Here is a 22,747-nt window from a genome sequence, read left to right as displayed (position 1 = left end):
TAGGACTCAAATCACATGAATCTTGACTAGTAGATTTTTTTTTACTGAAATATCATTCACATTGTAACTAAATGTAGTTAAGAGATTAAGGAGAATAAAAATACTTATTGGAGGTGAGGTAAATCAGGGATCCACTAAATTTGTTTGAGCTATTATAGAAATGATCATTTTAGTATATAAAGGAAAATCAGAGGACTGAACTAAATGTATTCTTCATTTGAAAAAAAATTGAACATCTATTTTGGAGTCAGAGGCACATACTATGACTTAGTTCTAGGGTTTTTATTGGTGAAATTCTCAGTTTGGGAACTTGATAAATTGTCCTTGTTTTTCTCTTAATAAACTTTCCCTTTCGGTCTGGTTTATATGAAGGCAGGTGAAAATTACTAAAATAAACATTCTCTGGGTTTGAGTTTCTGAAATTTAGGAAGCAGAATGGCATTTTGGAAACCAGAGGACCTGTTTGCATCAATACTCTGTACTTTCCATTCACTTTTGTGGCCTTGGGCAAGTTATTCAGGGTCTCACTTTTCTCATTTGTAGGATGGAGATTCTACCATCTTGAGGGTTATGCTGAAGAAATGTGCCTGACAGAGTGCTCAATTGTAGCACATTGTTATTTGGTTGCAGTTAGAGTTTGAAGCTGGAAGAAATCTTAAAATTTGTTTCATTTGATTCCATCAATCTGTATATGAGAGGATCCCTATGAATCAAACTAACACAAATATTAGTCTGCTCAGTTTCCTTTGAAGTTTGTGTAACTGGCCTAATAAGTCATTTTCTAAAGAAGACTTCTTAAAAATAACCAGAGACATGAATATGTAAAAACATTTACCAAAATTACAACTATATAATGTATATTTCTGGCAATGCAATCTTAGAAATTGTGAATATATACAATAAGACTAGTATGTCACTGTCAGAATCCTATCCAAAGTGCATAGGGATAATTTACACAAATATTTGAATAAAATTATAAACTACTAGAAAAAATAAATTACTATAAATATCACATGATCCAAATATAAGATTATCTGTAGTGAAAGACCACAATTTTCTAAAAAGTGAAACTTAAAATCACACAAGATGTTAAGAAAAAAACCAGTATGGTCAACTTAAAAATTGCTTCAAAATTTAAAAGGCTAGATCTCACGTTAAGTGTTCTTACCATAATAAAATTTTAAAAATTTAAAGTATAATGTTGGTATTTATTATACATTAAGTGCTTAATAAATATTAGTTCCTTGAAAAAAAATCACACAAAGACTTTATCCTATGAAATATATCTTTTTAAAAAACATGGTAACAATAAGAACAATGTATCATAACTACATGTAGACACAAAACAGTTAAATTCATGTTTCTTCTTTTAGTCTTCAGAGATTGAATTGATTTAATTGACAAATGGTACAGCTGTTCCCCAGCAACCACTCTGGACATGTATTTATAACTTGCCTTCAGGGATGGAAACTTCAGAAATAGCTCTTCAAAAAGAAAATAGCTCAAAACATTTTAGAATATAGTTTTTGACCTTGACCCTCTCACCTCAAACCACAATGAGGAGTTTGTAAAAAAAACATTAAAAATACCAGTGACAGCATAATTCCCTCCAGGTTCATCCAACTTGTTGCAAATGGTAAAGCTTCATTTTTTATGGCTGAATAATATTCCATTATATATATATGCCATATTATCCTTAGTGAAATAAGTCAGACAGAGAAAGACAAGTACTGTATATTTTCACTTATATGTGGAATTTAAAAAAATGAACAAATATAACAAAACAGAAACAGACTTACAGATACAGAGAACAAACTACCAAAGGGGAGAGGTGTGGGGAGGGATGGGCAAAATAGGAGTAGATGATTAAGAGATACAAACTACTAGGTAGATAATAAATAAGTTACAAAGATGTAATGTGCAGCACAAGGAATATAGTCAATATTTTATAATAACTTTGTATGGAGTATACTCTATAAAAATATTTAATATTGTACACCTGAAACTAATATAATATTGTAAGGCAATTACACTTCATTAAAAAAAATCAGAAAAGTTGACTTGGTAGAAGTAATGACACCTACACAAAACTTAAAATAGAATCTGTAGTCAGTACATTATGATGTGCATAAAGTATCAAGCCATTTGAGTAGAAAATAATTGATTCTTTTAAAAATTATTTCAGTGAAGTAAAAATAAAAGTGTATAAATGAAAAAAATCAATGTCAGCTTTTTACTTTAAAAAATTCTTATTTATTTCAGTTGTGACTCAGGACTGCAGGGATTATTCTGTCCACTGATGGGGCAGGGACACCATTGCTCTCCATCCCCAGCCCCTGCCTCACTGTCCACCTCCCCGTGGGGAATTGCCCTTGACAGCTCTGTCAAGGGATCCTGTCAAAGATTATAACTAGAGTGTTGAAGTTAGGTTATTTTGTTTTAATATGTTTTTCTTTAGGTTTTCCTAAGCTATAAAACACTTTGAACATGACATTGTTTCACATACATAAAATACAGTCACAAAATAGAATTTTATGAAAGCATGTGCTTTTTTGAAGTAAATATTGACGCAATTAGGATGAGGGTAAGAAGAGGAGAATCTAATTCCTTAGGTATAATACTTATGTCTCTGGTCAGAAACATTAGAGATCCTAAAAAAGAGAGAGAGAAATTATAAAAGAGGGCTTTTTAAACCTAAAATGGGTTTGGTAAAATTACTTAAGAATAAATAATGCAAAATATCCCAGAGTAAAAAATATAGAAAATCCTGACTAGTTGGGCAAGATTTTAATTTATTTGGTGATATTTTTTGTACCACATATAAAAGGAGATACAGAAAATCCATCCTGTCAGCAGAATGTTAAGCCTCTTAATTTTGAATTATTCAAGTGGATGTGGAAACAAAATTTACCTTGTTTTTAAAGTCTTCTAGAGTCATTTTTATATCATCATTCTTTCTTGACCTCCAAATTTCATTGTGTGCATGATCTGTTATTTGACTTTTTGTTTATTAATTTTTACAGGACATCAGAGATGAAGGTAATGAGACTAAAGCCAGCAGGATGAGTAAATTAAGAAATACAAGAAAGGAAGTCACTAAACTACATAGTTTTTCAACTGAAATAGGAGAAGTGGATATAGCCAACTCAAAAGGTATCTTGCTACTATGATCCCTCAAGAATATGTAGTCAAAGATAATCTCTATTTGGTCTCTTCTTCATAAAACATTTTTCTTCTCTTCTATGGGAGAAGCAAAGAAAGAAAGAAAATTTATTCCTACATAGGCAACATAAAAGATGGAAAATATAGGCTTGCAGTATAAATATATAAAAATAATAAAAATATTTAGAATTTTAAGAGAGTAGAACTAGGAAAATAGTAGTGTGAACAAAAAAGAGAGTACAGAACAGAAGGAACATATGAGTAAGAAGAGAAGCATATTTCTGCTCTGAGAATGAGTACAAAGATCATTACTGAGAGAGGCCACAATGAAGATGTGGATCAAGTTTTCATGACACATGTTGGAATTCCAACTAGACTCCAGTGGATTTGAAACAGTGCTGAAACTAGGAGTTGATGTGGACAACAGTCTCAATTCTAGGAAGAGTGGTGTTCCAAGGCAGGGGCAGTACAAATGGACAGTGCATAGCAACAATAAAATGCAGTTAGACTTTTGTAAACTTTATTATTGTTTTAAAATTCTCTACAGAAAATGCAACCCCATATATCTTAAAACCAGGGTGAACTACTCTCACTGCCCCTTATTTGGTATGTCATTGCCTAGGAATAAATTATTTTATCAAGTATTCCTATTTACATCATATTGAAAGACAGTTGAAAACAGTTCCAACATTTTAAAACATTTTTCTTTCTTTATTTAAATTGATGTATAGTTGATTTATAATATTGTGTTAGTTTCAGGTGTACAGCAAAGTGATTCAGTTATATACATTTTTTCAGATTATTTTCCATTATAGGTTATTACAAGATATTGAATATTGTCCCCTGTGTTATACAGTAAATCCCTGTTGTTTATGTATTTTATGTATAGTGATGTGTATCTGTCAATCTCATACTCCTAATTTTTTTCCCTCCCCACTCTCCCTTTCCCCTTTGGTAACCATAAGTTTGTTTCTATGAAAACCGTTAAATCTACTACAGAACCAGTAAGTCCGTTTCTGTTTTGTATATAAATTTGTCTTACTTTTTTAGATTCCACATATAAGTGATTATCATATATTTCTCTTTCTGACTTACTTCACCCAGTATGATAATCTCTAGGTCCATCCATGTTGCTGCAAATAGCAATATTTCATTTTTGGGGCTGAGTGATATTCCATTATATATATATATATATATATATATATATACATACATATATATATATATATATATATACATACATACACCACACATACCACACCTTCTTAAACCAATCATCAGTTTATGGACAATTGGGTTGTTCCCATGTCTTGGCTATTGTAAATAGTGCTGCTATGAACATTGGGGTACATGTATCTTTTTGAATTAGAGTTTTCATCTCTTCTGGATATATGCCCAGGAGTGGGATTGCTGGAACATATGGTAGCTCTATTTTTAGTTTTTTAAGGAACCTACGTACTGCTTTCCATAGTGGCTACATCCATTTACATTTCCACCAAAGGTTTAGGAGGGTTCCCTTTTTTAATCTAGCATTTATTTGCAGACTTTATGGTGATAGCCATTCTGACTGGTGTGAGGTGATACCTCATTGTGGTATTGATTTGCATTACTCTAATAATTAGTGATATTGAGCATCCTTTCATGTGCCTGTTGGCCATCTGTATGTCTTCTTTGGAGAAATGTCTATTTCATTTTGATAAAATGGCCATACTACCCAAAGCAATCTGCAGATTTAATGTGATCTCTATCAAATTATCTATGGCGTTTTTCACAAAACTAGAACAAATAACTCTAATATCTATATGGAACCATGAAAGACCCAGAATTGCCAAAGCAATACTGAGGAAAAAGAACAAATCTGGATGTATAACCATCCCAGATTTCAGACAATACTACAAAGCTACAGTAATCAAAACAGCATAGTATTGGCACAAAAGCATCATATAGATCAATGGAACAGAATAGAGAGCCCAGAAATAAATCCACATACTTAAGGTCAATTAATATTTGACAAAGAAGGCAAGAATATACAATAGAGAAGAAACAGTCTCTTCAGCAAGTGGTGTTGGGAAAGTTGGACAGCTGCATGTAAATCAATGAACTTAAAACATTCTCTCACACCATATACAAAAATAAACTCAAAATGGTTTAAAGACCTAAATATAAGACATGACACCATGAAACTCCTAGAAGACATGAATTGTAGCCATATTTTCTTACATCAGTCAATATTTTCTTTAGGCCAAGGCAAAAGAAATAAAAGGAAAAATAAATAAATGGTACCTAATCAAATTTAAAAGCTTTTGCACAGCAAAGGAAACCATCAACAAAACGAAAAGACAACATATGGAATGGGGGAAATATTTGCAAACAATGAGACCAACAAGAGGTTAATATAAAAAATACACAAACAGTTCATAAAACTCCATATCAAGAAAACAAACAACCTAATCAAAAATGGGCAGAAAACCTTAACATTTTTCTTTATTTCTACAGAAAGGATTAGAAACCAAATGGTGTGTCACAAATTGGGGGATACCAATAAACCAGTCATGGGGCCTGGCTCTGCTGAATCTCATTTGCCAGAAGATGGCAAGGATTCCAAAGATCAGACAATAGTGATAAAGCCATTGCCCATCAAAACATCAGTTAACGCTCCTGGTGATGAATTTCACCCAAACTCCAACTATACTGGTAAGGACTCTGGGACAAACTGGCATATGAGTATAGTTGCTAATCCCAAATTTGTATTTGAATTAGTGATATTGTGTTGTTGGTTGAAGATGCTAGCCTGAAAGTCAGAACACTTAAAATAATTTATACACCTATCATTTATAAAATGCTTTACAGTTTTCTTTCCCCCCTAGGATGCTTATATGGAAAATGGAGGGGTTGCCACACATGGTCTCTCAAGTCTTTTCTAAAAGTAAAATTGTTATTATTATTATCATTTTTTAGATTCTATTCCCATATAGGTCATTACAGAGTGTTGACTATTCACTGTGTTATACGGAAGATTCATATTAGCTACCTATTTTATATATATAGTGTGTATATGTTAATCCTAATTTATCTCTCTCCCCTTTCCCCCTTGGTAAATGTAAGTTTGTTTTCTTCATCTATAACTCAATTTCTGTTTTGTTAATTGGTTCACTTGTACCTTTTTTTTTAAGATTCCACATATAGGATGATATTTGTCTTTCTCTGCCCTTTGTACTTCCCTCAGTATGACAATCTCTAGGTCCATCCATGTTGCTGCAAATGGCATTATTTTGTTCTTTTTAATGGCTGAGTAACATTCCATTGCACATATGTACCACATCTTCTTTAACCATTCCTCTGTTGATGGACATTTAGGTTGCTTCCTTGTCCTGGCTATTGTAAATAGTGCTGCAATGAACGTTGGGGTGCATGTATCCTTTTGAATTATGGTCTTCTCTGGATATACGCTCAGGAGTGGGATTTCTGGATCATATGGTAGCTCTATTTTTATTTTATTTTTTATATCTTTATTGAAGTATAGTTGCTTTACAATGTTGTGTTAGTTTCTGTTGTACAACAAAGTGAATCAGCTACAAGTATACATATATCCCCATATCCCCTCTATCTTGAGCCTCCATCCCACCCTCCCTAGCCCACCCCTCTAGGTCATCACAAAGCATCGAGCTGATTTCCCTAGGCTATGCAGCAGTTTCCCACTAGCCATCGATTTTACATTTGGTAGTGTATATATGTCAGTGCTACTCTTTCACTTCATCCCAGCTTCCCCCTTCCCACCCCCCATGTTCTCAAGTCCATTCTTTATGTCTGTGTCTTTATTTCTGCCCTGCCACTAGGTACACCAGTACCAGTTTTTTTTTATATTCCATATATGTGCATTAGCATATGGTATTTGTCTTTCTCTTTCAGACTTACTTCACTCTGTATGACAGACTAGGTCCATCCACCTCATTAGAAATAACTCAATTTCTCTCCTTTTTATGGCTGAGTAGTATTCTGTTGTATATATGTGCCACATTTTCTTTATCCATTCATCCGTTGATGGACATTTAGGTTGTTTCCATGTCCTAGCAATTGTAACTAGTGCTGCAATGAACATTCTGGCACATATCTCTTTTTGAATTATGGTTTTCTCAGGGTATATGCCCAGTAGTGGGATTGCTGGGTCATATGGTGGTTTTACTTTTAGTATTTAAAGGAATCTCCATACTGTTCTCAATAGTGGCTGTATCAATTTACATTCCCACCAACAGTGCAGGAGGGTTCCCTTTTCTCCACACCCTCTCCAGCATTTATTGTTGTAGACTTTTTTGATGATAGTCATTTTAACTGGTGTGAGGTGATACATCATTGTAGTTTTGAGTTGTATTTCTCTAATAATTAGTGATGTTAAGCATCTTTCATTTGCCTCTTGGCCATGTGTATTTCTTCTTTGGAGAAATGTCTATTTAGATTGTCCACTTATTTTTAATTGGAATATTTGGTTTTTTGATATTGAGCTGCATGAGCTGTTTGTATATTTTGGAGATTAGTCCCTTGCTGGTTGCTTCGTTTGCAAATACTTTCTCCCAATCTGTGCTTTGTCTTTTCATTTTGCTTATGGTTTCCTTTGTTATGCAAAAGATTTTAAGTTTAATTAGGTCCTATTTGTTTATTTCTGTTTTTATTTTCTTCACTCTCAGAGGTGGATCAAAAAAGATCTTGCTGCAATTTATGTCAGAGAGTGTTCTGCCTATGTTTTCCTCTAAGAGTTTTTCAACATAGTTTTGGAAGTCTTAGCCATGGCAATCAGAGAAGAAAAAGAAGTAAAAGGAATCCAAACTGGAAATGAAGAAGTAAAATTGTCACTGTTTGCAGTTGACATGATACTATATATAGAAAATCCTAAAGATGCTACCAGAAAACCACTAACGCTCATCAATTAATCCAGTAAAGTTGCAGGATACAAAATTAATATGCCCAAATCTCTTTCATTCCTACACACTAACAATGAAAGATCAGGAGAAATTAAGGAAACAATCCCACTTACATCAAAAATAATAAAATACTTAGGAGTAAACCTACCTAAGGAGACAAAAGATCTGTAGTCAGAAAACTATAAGATACTGATGAAAGAAATTGAAGATGACACAAACAGATGAAGAGATATACCATGTTCTTGTATTGGAAGAATGAATATTGGCAAAATGATTATAGTACCCAAAGTAATCTATATATTCAAAGTAATCCCTATCAAATTACCAGTAACATTTCTCACAGAATTAGACAAAATATTTTAAAATTGTACAGAGACACAAAAGACCCTGAATAGCCAAAGCTATTATGAGAAAGAAAAATGGAGCTGGAAGAATCAGGCTCCCTGACTTCAGACTACACTACAAAGCTACAGTAATCAAACAGTATGATACTGGCACAAAAACAGAAATATAGATCAATGGAAGAGGATAGAAACCCCAGAGATAAAGCCACACACCTATGGTCACCTAATCTATGACAAAGGAGGCAAGAATATACAATGGAGAAAAGACAGTCTCTTCAATAAGTGTTGCCGGGAAAACTGGATAGCTACATGGAAAAGACTGAAATTAGCACATTCTCCAACACCATACACAAAAATAAATTCAAAATGAATTAAAGACCTAAATGTAAGACCAGATATTAAAAATTCTGTTATTCTAAATTTATGGGTTATCAATAGTGATATAGCTATTTTGACCTATGAGTGTATTGGTCAAAAACCTGTGGGATCCAAGTGATAGAAAATAATTTTAAACTTATTTATTCCACATAGGAATCCATGATGAAAAGATTGAACAAACAAGGTTTTGGAAAGGTAGAAATATAGCAGGGTGTAAGGTTAGAGATACAGTGTCTACCAGGCTACTCTCACTTCTGAAACCAATTTCAAGATTGGGAGTTCCCTAAGACTAACCTTAGTTTTGATAATTAGCTATAAGAACTCACAGAACTCACTGAAGGCTATTATCCTCAAGGTTATGGTTTATTACAATGAAAAAAATACAGATTAAATTCAATTAAGGAAAGGATTCATGATGAAGAGTCCAAGGAAGTTCTAAGCATGGAACTCCCACTTGTCCTCTGCCACTGAAGTCATGAACAACACTATTTTCTTGGCAATGGTGTGTGACAATGTAAATGGAGTATTGCCAAGTAGGGAAGCTCACCTTAATCTTGGTGTGCAGGTCTTTATTGGAGCTCCACAGTCAACTGGTCACACGGCTGACCTCAGTCTCCAGCTCCACTGGGGTCAAGCTGATGCCACATGACTCAATAATAAATGACATTGCTGGACTTTCTAGTGTGGCCAGAGACACAAGGAAAACAAAGGCACTCTTGTCAGGCAGGACATTCTAAGGGCTTAGAGATTACCAGTCAGGGCCAAGGGTAAAGGCCAGAGCTCTCTTTGGGCAAGGTTAAATTCTTTACCGCACACAGGGCCTAAGAAGGACATAGAGCCTGGGAGTGAACACTGTCAGGACTCCATATATATTAATTTTCTGTTGCCACCATAACAAATTTAGCATTTTAAAAGAACACAATTCATTATCTCACAGTTCTGTACATCGGAAGTCTAGGTTTGCACAGCTGATTTCTGTGCTTCAAGTATGTCAAGGCCAAAATCAAGGTGTTGGCCATCTTAGTTCTTAGCCAGAGATTCTAGGAAACAATACACTTCCAAGATCATTCACATTGTTGGGAGAATCCAGTTCCTTGCAGTCATAGGACTGAGGTTCCTGTTTCCTTGCTGGCTGCCAGCTGGAGTGGCCCTTAGCTCCTGGAAGCCTTTGGTTCTATATCTCTGAGCCAGTAGTGCCTCAGATATTTCTCATGTTTGGAATTTCTCTGAATTCCTCATCTTCCACACCTCTTTTATGCCTACAGCTGGAGAAAGTTCTCTGCTTTTAAGGGCTCACCTGAATAATACAAGACAATGTCCCTGTTTTAAGGTCCATAACCTTAATTACATCTGCAAAGTCCTGTTTGCCCTGCAGTTTAACATATTCTACACGTTCCAGGGTTTAGGGTGTCAGCATCCTCGGGGGCAATTCATACCATCTCTCATGCCTGCATTTCTCCGTGGCTTCATGAATGTCTCTTTCTGTGTTTGGCTTCATGAATTTCTCCATGAAGTGAAGAACATGAGCACTGACAGCCTCCAAGCATCAGGGACTATCAATACAAATGCCACAGGGGCCAGGCAGATAATGAGTGAGGCATGCTGGTGAGAAAGTAGTGAGTGCTATTCACTCAGAGACCACATGGCTTGCAAAGTTGTGAATATTTACTATCTGGCCATTTACAGAAAACATTTGCCAACCCATGAATTAGAGGATGCATACATACCCCATTTGAAGGCCACCTCAGAGTTCCAGCCAATGGTTGCTGCAGAGAAATGTCCACCCAGTGTTGCCCAATCTTTCTCTTTTCTCAAGAGAAGGTTGAACTCAAGATTTTTGTATGAAATTTTCTGATATTTAACTGTCAACTAATTTAAAAAAATTTCCAAACACTGGGAAAGCTAATGAGGAAATATCTGCTGATTACACTGGCTCTTTCACAGTTTGTGACCTTTGTTTTATATAGTTTCAGGCCTAAAAAAATGGAATTTACCATTATTTAGTCTCAAGTCAAAATATCTGAGAAAAGAACTGTGTCGTGAGCTCTCTTCTCACCAATCAACTATGACTAGGGGTGTGGGTATAATTATTGATTGATTCAACTTGATTAATTCACAGTCTTCTTCTTCGGCCCAGGGCTAGATTTTTTACAGGCCCCAAGTACCAGGAAGTTTACAACTCCAAACAAACCACCAATAAATAATTTCAAAATAAATATAAAAATAAATCTCCAAAATAAGTGTAAGGATTTTCAATGTGGTATTTTCTTCTCTGTAATAGCTACTTTGAATTTATTAAAAATATATTTTTTCAAAGAATAGCTCCCCCTACCCTCACTTTTTATTGTTTTTGTTTTTGTCCCAGCTTTTATACCAGGTTATTCTGCCATCCTTGTTTTCGAATACTGCTGGGCTAATGTGATGTGGCCAAAAGTGGGGTCACATCTGCATTAACAGTGTGGCTCTCAGAGCAGCCAGGCTGATGAAGGAAAGGAACATGGCAGCCGTCCCTAAGCTGAATGTATTACAGAGTGTACTCTCAAATGCACTTTTCCTCTTTTGAAATGAGTTTTTTGAAAGCCCAAACACCTATTTAATTTGCCTTTTATAAGTGACCATGGCTTGTTCTCTATAACTGAAACATGTCCTCATTGTCACGGAACATGGACATTTCTCCAAGGCTTTCTAGCTGCTATAGAGCTTTAAGGTTTGCTTGGTTTTTCATGTTTTCTTATTTTTCCCCTTAAAAATTCACAGCCATGAAACTTCCTCTATAAAAGCACATTGATTTAACTTATTAACTCTCTGAGGAGATGGGAAAGGAGAGCACCTCTCAGGAGCCACAGTATAAGTAAAACAAATGAGCCCCTGAACTGGCAAATATCTGTCTTCTCTTCTATCATACACATGTATGCTCTATCATACACATCTAGGAAGGGCTGACCAAAAGGTTTAATTGTAACTAAGAAGTGCAATTTATTTGAAGAAAAGAAAGTCAGACAATTCAGATTAGTTGATGCCATGAAAATGAAATTTGATTGAATAGGGCTCTCATATTTGGTGAAAGAATTAAACTTTTAAACGAAAATTTGATACTTAGGATACATATCAAAATATGTGATGCCAATTTTTACTTTTTAATTAGACAAGGTCAAATCACACGATGTATTAATTACTTAACTAAATAATTAAATCACATTAATTATTAAATTATTAAAGGAATAGCCAGTGAGTGCCTATGATATGCCTGTACTGCTTGGAGGTACTGGGGATACAATAGCAAGTAAGTAAATACATAATAAGTAAGCTCTCCTGGAGCTAACATGCAAGTGGTGAAGACAGTAAACATGTATTACACAACAACATGGCAGGTGGTGATTAGGACCCTGAAGAAAATGGAGACTGGTCAGTATACTATTATGGGTTGAATTGTGTCTCCGCAGAATTCATATGTTGAAGTTCTAACCCCTAGTACCTCACAAAGTGACTGTATTTGAAGACAGAGTTTTAGAAGAGGTAATTAATGTTGAATTAGTTCTGTAGAATGGGCCCTAATCCAATATGACTGGTGTCCCTATAAGAAGAGATTAGGAAACACACACACAGAGGGAAGACCATGTGAAGAAGATGGCCATCTACAAGCCAAGGAGAGATGTCTTCAGAAGAAAACAACCAATCTTGCTGACACCTTGGTCTTGGACTTCTACTCTCCAGAACTGTAAGGAAATAAATTTCTGTTTAAGCCTCCTGGTCTATGGTATTTGTTATGGCAGCCCTAGCAAACTAATATATGCACTCACTGTCCAGCCATAGTGCAACTTGGTGATGTTAGAGAGAATCAGTGGTTGGACCTGTCCACATTGTGATCAAATCTCACAGAATTAATACTTCAGATGGTTATGTTATTTTTCCCCAGCACTTTCACCATGATAAATTATCCCACCTTTGCATTTGGTGGCAGGTTTATTGTCTATAGCTTCCTCACTCAATAACATAAAGCTCTCTAAGGGTGCCCAACCTTTTTCTGGCTGCCCCTATAATATATGTGCAGTATAAATAGTATGTGGTAACAAAAAAAATCTATATTGAGTGGATAAACCTTTTTCTTATTTTAAAATAACACTCATTTATTGTAGTAACTGTAGAAGATACAGATAAGGCAAAGAACTAATGATTTCCTGTGATTGTATTATTGGTGAACCAGTAAAATGACTATTCCTTTAATAGGAGATGTCTTCTGATTTTTTTATGTTATTAATATATTTATGGTTTACATGTAATTGCTTATTAGGTTTAGAATACTGATTATCTGAAATTTTCCATATTTTAAAATGCCTATAAATTTTATTTTCTTTAAGGAGACTTATTCATCTTGGGCAGAACACCCAATACTTCAGAATAAGTTTGGGAACACAGCAACTGATAATTTGGCATAAAGCACTGTAACTGCTACAGCTTAATTGTTTCTGTTAAATGGAAGGTAGTTATAAAGCCTATGGAGCATCAGAGCAGCCAAATTTAACAGTGACGGGACAGCATCCCTAATATATTTGCATAGGTAGAACCAGTCATTGCATAGGTAGAACCAAATGTGCTTCATGTACTTAAAATCTACTTAATCTGTGTTTTTAAACTGTCAATCTTTATGTTTTAAAAGCCTAATTATATCTCAAAAAATGATACTCAAGCATCACTTTAAAATTACAGCTGTTCAACATCAGTGATGCGACAGATTGATGGGTATTCAGATTCAGACATGATCATGGTACCATTTACCAGGGTTAGAGTAATTGTGCTCACTTGATGCATTTAAGAAACATTGATATGGTGCTTACTGTCTGCCAAGAACTGTTAAATAACTTGTTTAATCATCATAACAAGCCTATGAAATAGGTAATATTGTGTCAGTGAGAAAGCTGAGGCACATAAGAAAGCTGAGATAAGGAAAGTTGCCAGGGCAAAGGCAGGATTTGTAGGGAGGCAGATGAGCTTCAGTGTTTGTGCTGAATGACTGCAATCTGCTGCGTCTCCTAAAAGTCAGACAGTAGCCAACATCTATGATGTGTACTGTGTGCCTGATCCTTCTATACGCTTTAGATTCATTCAGTCACTTTACGGTATTGAGCCACCCACCGAGAATCAAAAGGTCTGGGTTCCAGTTTCAATTTTGGTGATGGACTGAGAGCGTGATTCAGGGAACCTGGTTGTACTTCTCTGGGACTTAAGCTACTGAGTTGGTTGAATTAGATGTTATCTCCAGTCTCTTCTAACTCTAGAGTTTTAGAATTTGTAGACTATCTTAAAAGTCTTGAAAAAAACTTCTTTTTAAGTTTTCTAGTTTTTTAAAATGGAGTACTCAGTCTAGATTTTTCATCTCCTACACTCTCATTCTTGGAAAACACTTTTATATGCTCATTTATACAAGTTTTAAATTTGACAGAGATGTAGATGTCTTAGATTCAGATGCCGTTATAAAGATATAAAGCTCTTTTGGCAAAGAAAATGAAACAAAAAAGCAAACCCACAGAAAATAAAACAAACAAATAATTTTACCTTTAATCATACAGGAACTTTTTATTTGGGTAAAACCAGTTAGTTCAAGAAGCTTAAAGTCTTTTCGATGATACTCATCTATATACAGCCTTATATGGTGCCAAAACAGTGATGTAAATATATTCTAATTTCCATAAGCAAAGACATTTTCAGTAAGTGCTTACATATAATATTACTATTTACTTAAGCAAATAGAGTTAACCTTCACCTTGTCCCAGGTGATAATCTCTTAGACTGTTTAGAGACAATGTTCTCAGGAATAAGCCAAAGACATGGAAACATATGATGCTTTTGTTAATGATCATAATGACTAATTCACTACTCTCTAGCCTCATTTTACTTTGCAGTTCATCATGATCTAATGATTTAGACCATTTTTTATTTTACAGATAACACCGGGAACAGCACTCAAATTCCTACTGCACCTCAACTCTCCTCTAGAATGAAACACATTAAACAAGAGATGGCCAAAAATCACCTTCAGTTTGTGCGATTTGAAGCAACAGACCTCCATGGTGTGTCCCGGTCTAAGAGTATCCCTGCACACTTTTTCCAAGTGAGTTTTGCAAGTAGAGTTATGATTGAATATAATTTCATTCAATTCATTTGCAAGCAAATGGTCCTTATTGCTCTTTCTTATTTTATTGTAACCTATACAGCAATTCTAGTTGAAAACCAATCATTCATTTTATTTCTTCCCTTGCCACTCCCCAGACACATTATTGTTCCCCTAAGAGCTGAATGTATACTTTCAGCTCCCAAACAGCAATTCATTTACCCAATATAAATATAAAACTAATTAAGATTGGTAATTTTCATCCTCCTGCCTTGAATAATTTCACTACTTTTTTCTCTTATTGCAATTATGAAGATTATAATTTGTTTGATATGAGAAAATTACAACAGAAGACCTAGGAGTAAAAACAAAGAGAAAAATAAGATTAAATAGAATTTTCTAGATAAAAAGTATATCCCTTTTAGCTTCTAATTCTGATAAGAATATATCCTATTTTTGTTGGATGACAAAAATATTATTAAGTTCTCAAAAATAGTGATATCAAGAAATATGATATTTTTAGATAGGTTTTGAGATTTTCTGAGTATTTTTCAGTTTATGTCATGTATTTACTTTAATAACTGACTTACTGTGTTACTGAAACATCATTTCTTAGGAAGGGACATCAGTATTATATACAAAAGTATGAAAATTAAGCATCCTCTAAGATTATTGTTTAAATATATCTTACTTATTACTTCAATATCAAATTGTAATTTTTCTCATTTGCTTTATATTGGGAAAAATTGGGCATCTTCAAAACATTTTTTAAAGAATTCCAAAAGATTCAAATCTGTTTCTTCAAAAATTCTTTAGATCTGCCTGCACACACACACACACACACACACACACACACACACGAAGTTTATGTATATAGGTCCTTGAGTAGGTTGAAAATTAAGCAGGCGCTGAATAAACAGTGCTTGACTTACTCAACTTTACTACTGGCAAAAGCGGATTTGGATCATCCAGGTCAAATGGCACTTGGAAATGTGCAGAGATGGTGGAAAGTGAAGGAGGAAGTGGCTCACCAACACCTGCAGAAGAGTCGCTTCTGCGAGCATCAGCCCTTCCTCATTAGCCACCCTGTTTGAGATTTGGAAGTAATATAACAACCAGTTTGGCTTGCAGAATGTGAGTAGGTTTTGTTAACCTCACGGTGTTCACTGACATCATAGGAACCAAACTTTACAGTCAGCTTTTTCTCCACCCATTAATGGAAACGTCAACACATGAAACCTTATTGATATTCCTACCACACAATTTCTACATTTTTATGTGTCTGTTCAACTTTATAACTTCATTATTTCCATGTTGTATGGCACATAGAAAAGTTAAATAAAAGTTAAATCCATTGAACCCAAGAGGTATTTGACTAGAAAGTGCCTTAGCAATCATCTACTCTAGCACTTCTGTTTCACAGATATGGAGGCTGAGGCGCATAACATAGTTCTGTGACCTGCTTAACTTCACACAAGGAATTAATGACAGAGTTAGGACTGCTGACTTGAAGGCTGCAACATTTTGGAAACTATAACATAGGTCCACATTCACGGGCAAGGTTTCTGGAACTCTGCGCCTGTGAGGTAGTTTGTTCGTTAGTGTGTTGTAAAGGTGAGTGAAGAGAGGAGTGCAGCTGTCAGCAGTCCCAGCTCTTCTGTCCTGTGTGTCCCGGGTGTGACAACAGTCAGCTCTCTGAGAAAGACTGAGGATTCTTTACTGTAGACTTTGGAGAGTCAATTACCTGTGGGGATTACAATAGAATAAGCCTTATCTGAAGTATTAGCCACTACGCCACACGATAAAAAGTGCTTTAAAAATATTTTTGGTTATGAGCAGTTCAAATAATTCTGTTAGGTTTTACCTTTGTCATTTGCTATAGACATTTTCTTTATCATTATAGCTTTTCTTTATGAGTGCTGTTTTCATGAACATGAGCATATAAAGTCTCCAAGGTTAAAGCTATTAAGACTTCTTTACAAATTACCTTTGGGGGTTCTATTTTAAACTATTTAAAATTTATCTGATACTAAGCTAGCTTTAACCAACAGATGTTAAACATTTTTTTCTCGTTCTCCCAGCCCCCACGTTTTTGTTTGTTTTCAAGTTTCAAAACTTGATTGCTCTATTCTTTAACTTCTTTAGGAAAAAGTGATCCATGGCGTTTACATGCCCCGAGGTTATCTTGAATTGATACCAAATCCTAAGGACAATGAAGTGGATCACATAAGAGCAACATGTTTTAATAGTGACATAGTCCTGATGCCAGAGCTATCGACCTTCAGAGTTTTGCCGTGGGCCGAGAGGACAGCAAGGGTGATCTGTGACACGTTCACTGTGACTGGCGAGCCTCTGCTGACTTCCCCAAGGCACATCGCAAAGAGGCAGCTGAGCCGGCTGCAGGACTCTGGCTTCTCCCTATTCTCTGCCTTCATCTATGATTTTTGCACTTTTGGTGTACCTGAAATTATCAATTCAAAGACCATATCTCTTCCTGCTTCAGCATTGCTAAATGATCACGACCAGCCTTTCATCCAGGAACTCGTGGATGGGTTGTATCACACTGGGGCCAATGTTGAGAGCTTTTCCTCCTCTACCAGGCCTGGCCAGATGGAAATCTGCTTTCTGCCCGAATTTGGCATCAGTTCAGCTGATAATGCATTTACCTTTAGAACAGCTGTCAAAGAAGTGGCAAGGAAATATAATTACATCACCAGCTTTTTCATTGAGACTGGATTCTGCAATTCAGGAATTTTGTCTCATAGTCTCTGGGATGTCGATGGAAAGAAAAACATGTTCTGTAGCAGTTCTGGAATGGAGCAGCTCACGACCACTGGGAAAAAATGGTTGGCAGGTCTCCTGAAGCACTCTGCTGCTCTCAGCTGCTTGATGGCTCCTGCTGCTAGCTGCCGGAAGCGCTATTTCAAGGAGAGTAAAGACCTGAAGGAGAGTGTGCCGACAACGTGGGCATACAACGATAACAGCTGTGCTTTTAATATCAAGTGCCATGGTGAGAAAGGCACCAGAATAGAAAATAAACTGGGCTCAGCCACGGCAAACCCTTACCTGGTGCTGGCTGCCACTGTGGCTGCAGGCTTGGATGGACTTCAAAGAAACGATGGTGTTTTGGCTGCTCCAGAGGATGGCACAGACCTTCATCAGCCCAAATTTCCTGAGATCCCTTTGAAACTAGAAGATGCCCTCATGGCACTGGAGGAAGATCAATGTCTGAGACAGGCTCTAGGGGAAACTTTTATTCGATATTTTGTTGCCATGAAGAAATATGAGTTGGAAAGTGAAGAAACAGATGCTGAGAGAAATAAATTCTTAGAGTATTTTATTTAGTGTGAAACCCTTGACTGTTCCTTTAGCGATGTGAGTTTTACTTAAGTAATTGATCTGCCAGAAAGAAAAGATTGGATTTTTGCAACAACAACAAGACTACAAATGCTTTCTCTCTTTTTTGTCCCCATGGAGTATTTGACAGATGAAGTGGGGTTGCTGAGAGGATTCTGATTCAGAAACAAACAATAAAGTTGTGGTGCAGCTGTGATGTGAAAACCCAGCAAACCTTGTCACTCGGTGGTCATTGCCTCTGCATATGTTGACCTAGATACGAATATTCAGTTTTGTGGGAGCAACAAATATATTCACACAATTAAAAAGACTTAAGAATTAGAATGCAAAATTTAAATAACTATAAAAAATGAAATAATTTCAAATATACACATAGGTTGTGACTGCCAAGAAAACAAATATATTTGCTAATATAATCTCACTCATCAAGGCATTCTGAAGGTCTATTTTTCAAGCATCATTGTGATGCCTCTAAATGACTTAATTAAGTTTTACAAAAATATGTCATGATGACAAGTTAGCAGAAGTTTTCACATATGTCCCTTCTCTTTCTACCCTTTGTCACCAGCTCCTAAAAGGCCAAGGAATTTCAAGGCTGTAATGGCCACAAGAAACAAATCCACAAGAAACAGATTTTGAGCTGGGAACAATGAGGTCAAATATTTAAAAGTAGTGAAAATGTTTCTTTAAACAGTATCTCATATAAAAGCCATATTCATAAAATACGGATGGAATGGGGATGGGCTGTGGTGGGTGGGCTCTGCCTGGTTTGTACCACTCTTTGAAACTGGAGATTTCAAAGATACCTCTGGTGCTTTGTGGAGCATGAAAACAACTGCCTTGATAACCAGGGCAATGCTTTCAGCTAAAATTGTCTTTAAATTACTGAGTCTCCTGCCCACAGAAGTTGGTATCTCCCCAGAGAATCTTAAATGTTCTAGACCTTTGTGTGAATGAGATACTATTGTAACTATCACCAAAGTTTAGCTTCTTTTGGGAGGAAATTCAAAATCCACTTACTAGCAAATAAAAACCCTATTCCACTGCTTAGAATCAAATAGGAGATTTTATGTTCAATTAAAAACAACTGTGGTCTCAGTTGAGAGAGCAAACATGCAGGCACAGGGTTAGAATATGGCTCAGATCCTCCTAATTCAAATCCATGGTACTCAGCAGCTTTAATACTGAAAGTCAGACTCTTCTTCTAATTGCTCACCCTCTTTCCTTTGAGCATGGAAACTCTAGGAAACTTCCTTCAAGGACAGATTCTCCATTCCCTGTCCTTTCCCCATCCTTCTGCCCTCACCTTCCTGCCGACTAACCTGCAGGTGATGTGGCTAGAGTGATGCACTGAGGAATGGAGCTGCACGGGATAGTAACGGGGTGGAAGCTTTGTCCTGTGGGCAGAGCACGCTTTGCCCACATTCAGATTTTTACTTCTATCTCCTTTAAGGCACCATGAGTTTCGGTCTTTGTTACTTGGACAAAAATCACCTTTCTTGCTTGTGTGTGAGTGTGATTGTATGTGTGTGTGTGTGTGTGTGTGTGTGTGTCTGTCTGAGTGTGTGTGTGGAAAATGTGAGGGATTTGGGGATGAAAGAATAAAGGTAAAAGAACCAGTGAAAGATCAGTTCCTTAACCTTTCTATTCTAGGAGAATCTGAATTAGAGGGATTCACACATGCAAAAAAGTTACATTGTCACCCACCCTAACAGAGCTGTATAAACCTGTACAGCAAAGAGTGTTTCCCACCCTTCAGTTCTACAAGGATCGAGTCTTTAGCCACTGCAGTCACTGACCAACAGTGTACCCCAGAAGGAATTCAGGATGAAAAACAGGATGAAATGTGCTTTGGAAAAACAGGCCTTTAGACAGTGAGATGCATATCTGAGGAAGAATTTTAATGAACCCAGATTCTTGTATGTTCCCATGCATAGAAAAGCACTAAAATCATTAACTGAACTACCTGTTCATTGTGACTAGAGATAATCTTTTACTGAGATGTATGCTTGGTTGACTGCCCTTATTCCTTAGCCCAAAGTCATGTATATCCTGGCTCTTTCCCTACTTCCTTGGAGCAGTTCCTCAGAGCTGTCTGAGAGGCTGTCTCCCAGGCTACAGTCCACAGTAAGACCCTGAATAAAACTTAAACTCACAGATCTTACATTGTGCCTTTTTCTTTCAGACCCCTTATGCAGCTCATGTGCCTTCATGAAACATGTCTAGTGCTTTGGCTTAGTTTTACCACAATGTGTAAAAGATGGCATAAAAACTCTGTTAATCAAGGTGCTTGTAGCCTTTTTTTCTCCTGGAATACGATATTAGCAAAATAACTTTAAAAACCCACAATATTCAGGATGGCAGTGTGAGGGAATTATGTAACTGGGAACGCTATCATCGGTGTTCAGTATACAGTAGTGAGTTGACAGAAAATATTCAGCCGTGTGTTACCAATCAGTTTATAATATAAACTGGTGTGGCAATCTTCACAGAGATTTCCTTTAGGGTGTTCTGATGTATATATTCTTGCTTTTTAAGGCAAACCAAAAATAAACATTGGCTAAGAGAGTTCAGAGCTAAAGAAAAATTGGAGTAGACATACAAATTCTGTTGTATGTTTCTTTCCTATTTATCCATTTACAGGCTTTTTATTTTTGAAGGGACTTTCTCTGATGCTTCTACTGTCTTAGTCTAGGTTAAGAGGGCCAAAGTCACTCAACAGCATTTATTGGACATCTGTTGTGTGCTAAGCCTTTTGCTGGGACTCACAGTTCTAGGGGAGACCAAGACAAATATGAGCAGACAATGAAAGGGTTTGGGATCTGTGTATTTTAAACAGAACAGCAAGAATTTTTTGTAGCCCTAATACTGAAAAAACTAGTTAGAAGCCTGCACTTTAGCTGGAAAAGGATACTTTATGAATCTCTTCATGAAATTACTCCTTTATTTTCAATTACTATAATTGTTCTAATCAAAGATTAGGGGAAATGTGATTACTGAATTTAAGGCTGGCTGTTAAGTGAGTACACATAAGAAGTATAAACTAAAGACTATAATAAGGCAAGGAAAGAAATAACAGTATCATAGTAGGAAGCTTCTGTTTTCAAGGACATTTTATGATCTAAAATTTCATTTTACAGTGATTGTCTGAATAACAACGAAGCTTGAAATACTTATTTGAAGGCAATGAGAGATTTAAAGACTTTAATATGAATAAAAATTGAAAGCACATAGTAAAGTCTGAACTTATCAGTGACACATAACAGTTTACTGACATATCTTCAGTCAACTGTTTGAAAAAATAGGTTACCAATATATTTGTAATATGGATATTATGGGGCAATACCTTTAATCTTGGGTTTCCTATTACAGGTGTTAAAACTTGTATCTCTAAACGTTACATATGTGCACTGTGCCTTATATCTTCCCTGTTAAAGCTCTTCTCATATTGCCTATAATTAGTAGTTTACATGACAGATTTTCTAATTAGAATATGAGTTCCAAGAAGGAAGGGCACAGATCTTGTTCATATTTATATTTTTTATTCCTTGCAGATATTCTGAAATTCAATAACTGTTTAACCAGTCAATCGATTGATCAAACAGCTTATATGCTATAGGCATAATACAGTTCTATAGTATAGTATAATACTCTCACACACATGCACATACCCAGAGAGAGTGAGAAATAAAGATGGGGAAAACTGAAAGAATCAGTGATTTGTGGTTTGTTATTGGCCCTAAAATTTCTGCAATTAGGTGAACTTCTTTAGATTCCTCTGTTTTCAGAAACTCACGTGTAAACACTATTTGATCAGCTTGATGGGGATCATAAAAAACAGAGATCAGGGTGGAATAGTCATGCTTATTTGCCGAGCAGAACCCTTCAATGGCTTTCTTTTTTTTTTTCTTTTTTAACATCTTTATTGGAGTATAATTGCTTTACAATGGTGTGTTAGTTTTGGATGTATAACAAAGTGAATCAGCTATACATATATATATGTTCCTATATCTCTTCCCTCTTGAGTCTCCCTCCCTCCCACTCTCCCTATCCCACCTGGCTGCTTCCCACTAGCTATCTATTTTACGTTTGGTAGTGTATATATGTCCATGCCATTCTCTCACTTTGTCACAGCTCACCCTTCCCCCTCCCCATATTCTCAAGTCCATTCTCTAGTAGGTCTGTGTCTTTATTCCTGTCTTACCCCTAGGTTCTTCATGACCTTTTTCTCTTTTTTTGTTTAGATTCCATATATATGTGTTAGCATATGGTATTTGTTTTTCTCTTTCTGACTTACTTCACTCTGTATGACAGACTCTAGGTCCATCCACCTCCCTACAAATAACTCAATTTCGTTTCTTTTTATGTTTGTGGAATTTCCCTCCTTTTGTCTCCTGTCTTGCAAGGCAGAAGTCAGAACCTCACCTTTCCAGTTTCTGTCACAGCTATGGTACAAAGACTGTCAATCAGATGCAATCATT

The 22,747-nt window shown here is 36.0% G+C and overlaps 1 protein-coding gene across 2 annotated transcripts; it reads left to right on the top strand.

Moving 5' to 3' along the window:
• The first annotated feature begins 3,035 nt into the window (after positions 1-3,035).
• Positions 3,036-19,533, top strand: LGSN (lengsin, lens protein with glutamine synthetase domain). Of its 2 annotated transcripts, none has more exons than XM_022565531.3 (4): positions 3,036-3,153; positions 5,659-5,856; positions 14,743-14,909; positions 17,055-19,533. In XM_022565531.3, the coding sequence occupies exons 1-4, from the start codon at positions 3,063-3,065 to the stop codon at positions 18,252-18,254; spliced, it is 1,656 nt and encodes a 551-aa protein (XP_022421239.2). In that variant the 5' UTR covers positions 3,036-3,062; the 3' UTR covers positions 18,255-19,533. The 2 variants fall into 2 exon arrangements, with proteins under 2 accessions (XP_022421239.2, XP_089777833.1); XM_089921707.1 differs by lacking the exon at positions 5,659-5,856 and having other exon boundaries at positions 17,055-17,253; positions 17,675-17,837.
• The last annotated feature ends 3,214 nt before the right edge of the window (positions 19,534-22,747 follow it).

Source organism: Delphinapterus leucas, chromosome 12, assembly GCF_059928025.1.
Source record: "Delphinapterus leucas isolate spDelLeu-1000000601 "Yukka" chromosome 12, BTC_Dleu_Yukka2, whole genome shotgun sequence".
Lineage (NCBI taxonomy): Eukaryota > Metazoa > Chordata > Mammalia > Artiodactyla > Monodontidae > Delphinapterus > Delphinapterus leucas.
Note: the sequence above shows the minus strand (reverse complement) of the source record. Positions and strands in the feature narration are given on the sequence as shown.